Source organism: Gossypium raimondii, chromosome 8, assembly GCF_025698545.1.
Source record: "Gossypium raimondii isolate GPD5lz chromosome 8, ASM2569854v1, whole genome shotgun sequence".
Classification (NCBI taxonomy): Eukaryota; Viridiplantae; Streptophyta; class Magnoliopsida; order Malvales; family Malvaceae; genus Gossypium; species Gossypium raimondii.
Genome location: NC_068572.1, coordinates 62,000,298 through 62,005,068, shown reverse-complemented (window position 1 = coordinate 62,005,068; position 4,771 = coordinate 62,000,298). Strand labels below are relative to the sequence as shown.

The window sequence follows — 4,771 nt, the reverse complement described above, 5'->3', positions numbered from 1 at the left end:
ATTTAGGTCATTGACTTGGTTTAGGTTTGTATCATTGTTGCACTTAATTATATATTCACTCTTTAATGTAAAATGATTGAGTAAGTAGTATATATTGAGTTGATACATTGAACGGTTTAGATTTAATTTTATCAATTCAATGGGTGAGATCATTTTGAATCGCATTGAGATCGCACTACTACAATTTACAATATAATTATTCCGAAAGGATATTTTTGAAAAATTAAAAAAAAATCAAAAAGTCTGTAGAGTAAATTACTACATGTTGGCCTTAACTTTTGGACATTAATGGAGCGTGGTTGCAATCATTCAAATCATACCCTTTTACTCCAAAACTTGAAAACCGTGTCTTTACCAAACAGACTTCAAACATTATTTGTAAGACTTCGAGTTTCATTGTTAGAGTTTTTAATTTCATCATATGTAATTATAATGCATAAATTTTGCTTAAAATTTTTGTTTTGTTTTTATTTTATCTTATAATTACTTAAATATATTAATATTTACGTTAAGAAAATTATATATTTATTTGTTGGGATCTGTCTGTATAAATACAGATTTTACGTGGAAAATTTTTTCGAAGAGAATAAAAACCACGAGCAGAAGAGGTTTTGGTTTTTCACTAAATGAGTAAACAAACAAGAGCATAATATGGAGAACATAAAATTAAATGTACTAAACATATAATAAACCCGAACCCCAAAATAAAATTCTATTTCTCATACAGTTTTTTCAAAAGTGGTGCAAATTTCTTTCCATAATTACCATCAAAACTCATCTGCCACTACATTTTGTCGCCCTAAAAAAAAGAGCGATGTAGTACTATATCTTTACCTCTCAAAATAGGGATACAAGACCCCTTTAAATAGACTAAAATTAAAGGTCTAATAATACTAAAACATCCCTAGAGTAATCAGAGTTTAACTGAGAAAAAAAATTCAATTTATGTAGGGAACACGTCACCACATCGCGATATCTCCATTTACGTTGTCACGATGTCATCCGTCGTCATAACATCGGGACGTTCCTCGTCGTGACATCACCGCCTGTTTGGTCGAAAATACGAGACACACCCCATGTTATAATGTAATGTAATTAAAAGGGAAAAAAAAAACCTTTCGGCGTTATGTCAAAAGGGGAAAGGAAAGATTAAAACAGGGGGTTTTATTTTTACTTTTCTCTTTTATTACCTTTACCCTTTCTTGTTGTTTGTATAAATCTGATCTTTTTAATCATCAATCATTGTTAGAGCTGACAAAAATAAAAATAAACTTTGATTATATGGTATGAAATATAAATCCTTCAAAAAATATATATGAAAATTTTCCAACTATATTTGGCCGACAACTATGTAGCAAGGGTTTGGGTAGGCAGCCCGTTGTTGTCTCCGCTCGTGTCATTCTTTCGCTCTTTGTCCAATTATTACAAGTTTTATTTATCAAACACTTAGTAGCTGCTCAATATAAATTATAATGTTAAATGATGAATTTCTAGTACTAATATTATTGATTAATTTGGAATTTATAATTTTTAAAACATTTAACATTTTACAACAACCTTCGAATCATTTATATTAAGCTCTAAATGAATCAGTTCAACTCAACCCTCAATTGGCAAAATCGTGTATGCAAAAAATAGCTTGCATCTAATCCAATTTAACTATAAAAAATAAAAATAAAAATAAAACAAATCAGACTCCATCTACCTCAATCCCAAAACTAATCCGAACCCAAATGATCAAAATCTAAAATGATTTAAACCGATAATTATCTAACTTAAAAAACAGGAGCTTTAAATTCAAATAACCCCAACCCAAACCCAAAACAGTATAGAGCCGATCCGTGTGAAATATTCACCAGCAAGAGATCCCAGTGTCAGGTTTTGTTCTTAAATTTTGTATGGGCTTTCAGGTCCACCACAATGACACTAATATTATCTTTGCTTCCTTTACTAAGAGCAAGCCTTGATAGGTACTCTGCTGCAGATTGAGCTGCACCATCAATCCCTTCACCATTAGATTTATCTCTGTACTTTTTACGCCACAAACCGATCCGCTTCCGCGCAACTTCACAGGCTTCGTCATTGCTAAGCACGTCCCACAATCCATCACTTGCTAAAACAAGACATTCGTCGTCGTTTGCTCGACTAACGAATGTCACTTCCGGGTCTGGAATAATCCATGGTTTCAAGTACTTGTCACCTGAGACGATAAACCAAATTCGATACCTTGATTAATCGATTCGGAGCTCATATTACAAGTTGAAACTTGAAAGACTTACCGATTGACCTTGACATTGCGAGAACACCCGAAACTCGAGGGCCATTCCATTGTATGATTTTGCCACCTGCGGCTTCAATTCTTGCTTGTTCATCTTCTCTATCAGGCTATAAAAAATGGGTCATCTGTTATTTCAATGTCTTTGAAATTAGTAAAAACCGGAACATGAAAAAGCATTTCGTACTTTGTGGTCTATGGACAATGGGATCGGAAATTTTCCACGGGAGAGAACTGCCCTTGAATCACCACAATTGGCAACGATTATATGTGTCGGACTAACAACTGCAATTACAGCGGTAGAACCAGCGGTTTCCGAGACGTGGCCTCTATGAACTCCTCCGATCTCGGTATCAACTTTGACGAAACAATTTAAGAACGCTTTCTGCCATTGTTCCCGCCAGTCGTATCCGATGTTTCCGTCAAGAATACATGCTTTTGTCATTTCTATCTCCTCGGCCAAAGCCGTATGCATACGTTCACGGCAATAATTCGCAACCTATGCAAATGAAATGTTCAATATCAAACTAACTTGACATATCAATTACGTGTAAAATAGAATGATGGAAGCTACCTGACAGCCTCCATGTCCGTCGTACACGGCATAGAAATCAGCAGTTAAGTTGCTTATATTGCTCGTTTGATTCGATACGCTCTCGACATTCAGTATTCGAGGAGGAACTTGCAAGAATCGAGGTATAGCCACAACAGCATCTTCCATCTGTATTCTCCTACCGCAAATGGATGTAAATCCCCAAAGAGGTATGTTATTTGATTCAAACAGACAATGGCTTTCGGTTTTTCTCATCTTTTTTCGTTGCGGCACCTCAAGAAATGACTCAGGTGATCTTGGATTATACTCATTGAGCCGATTGTTGTCGTCCCCTGCAAGATCCATGGCAACCCTCTTGACATCTTGAACATCACTTATATTCCTTTCCCCTAACAGAGTAGCTGATACCTCAAGAAACGATTCTGATGATTTTGGATTAGATCTATGAGCTATAGATTGAGGACATGAATTTTCATGATCCACACCAAAGGATACGGGCACATCGCCCTCACCTCCTTGATGATTTGACAAACCAGCACCATGGAAACCTTGGATTCTGCCACAGGTGAACTCACAAGGTTGATTTGGCAACAAACTCGTCTTCTCGGCAGTAAGATTATACGGAGCACGGTCTATGCGCGTTGACATCGTTCTCAAATCTTTAGACATCAAGTCACCTAGACTAATGGCACAAGGACTGCAATATCTTTAGATATACCCTCCATTGACTCTATCTTTTTACCTGCAGTAGTTAGAAACAAATGCAAACTATTAATCTTCTAAATCAAACCCCCTTTTTCTTTCTTCCAGTTCAGTGTCATACAAAGGGATCGTTGAAAGGAGAACGACTCCATTCAGAAAAGTCCATCCAGAACCGACAGACCTCCCTATGAGTCAGTTGTATCCCCGCTCGGAGTTTTGTCTCCCGGCTTTTCGGAAAGCCCAGATGTCTGAAGCGGCGGGTTTAACAGAACCAGAGCACCTTGTTGAATCAGGTCATGCATGGTGCATGACCACCTACTAAGAGCACGTGAGCATCATCGCTTGATAGGGTTTGATTCAACAAAACCCCGAGCAAAAACAATACCGACTCATCGAGGGATCTAACGACTCTAGACTGTCGACACTTGGAAAATTTCTTCTCTCAACAGGTAAGAAATAACAGAACCTACAGAAACTAAGAAATTAACAGTCGGGGCAAATGAAAGTTAAGCTTATGGAAATTGAAGAAAAACACCCATTGTGGAATTATAACATTCACTTGGATGACATTAGAGCCTAAGTAAAGCCATTTCCATATCTAAACATTTCTTTGCATAAAATGACCAAACAGAGCTTGAACACACACACACACACATGTAAGAGAAACATCAAGGAAATCCTACAAAAAGTTAAAATGCTTCAACAAATTCAATCAAGTAAATGTGATCATAATAAAGTAACTCAAACCATACCAGAAATGGAGAAACAATGATGCAGCAACCAAGGAATTAAAATGAACCCAAAGAAGCAGCTGCAGGTAAGCTTATATATCTTTATAAAGTAAAACACAAAGCGAAGAACAAGTTGAAGGAAGGATTTCGGGGGGAGGGGTAAAAAGGTGATGGAAATCAAGATGGTGACCAAAGGGAGTGGATGGGATGGTGAAGCTCATGAATGCAAAGGGAAGTTAGGTTCGTTGAGGTGGGAAAGGTCTGACTAGGTTCATGAACTTGCACTAAATAGATTTGTTTGCCACCCAAACCCCTCTTATTTTGCACCACCTGTATTTCCTTTTTATTTCTTTTTTTAGTTTCAATTTTTATATTTTTTTATTAGTTTGGGAAAATTGACCTATTAGAATGAGGGATGTTTAGGATATTTCTAGATAGATCTATTGGATATTATGAATTATTAAATCATTCTTATAAGAAAAATATAATACAATTTAAATAAGAGATAAA

The 4,771-nt window shown here is 36.2% G+C and overlaps 1 protein-coding gene across 1 annotated transcript; it reads right to left on the bottom strand.

Moving 5' to 3' along the window:
- Positions 1-1,502: 1,502 nt before the first annotated feature.
- LOC105792940 (protein phosphatase 2C 77) lies at positions 1,503-4,520 on the bottom strand. Its single transcript, XM_012621805.2, has 5 exons — positions 4,283-4,520; positions 2,850-3,570; positions 2,463-2,774; positions 2,280-2,385; positions 1,503-2,200 (listed from the first exon to the last, which is right to left on the bottom strand). The coding sequence occupies exons 2-5, from the start codon at positions 3,495-3,497 to the stop codon at positions 1,875-1,877; spliced, it is 1,392 nt and encodes a 463-aa protein (XP_012477259.1). The 5' UTR covers positions 3,498-3,570; positions 4,283-4,520; the 3' UTR covers positions 1,503-1,874.
- Between the last annotated feature and the right edge of the window lie 251 nt (positions 4,521-4,771).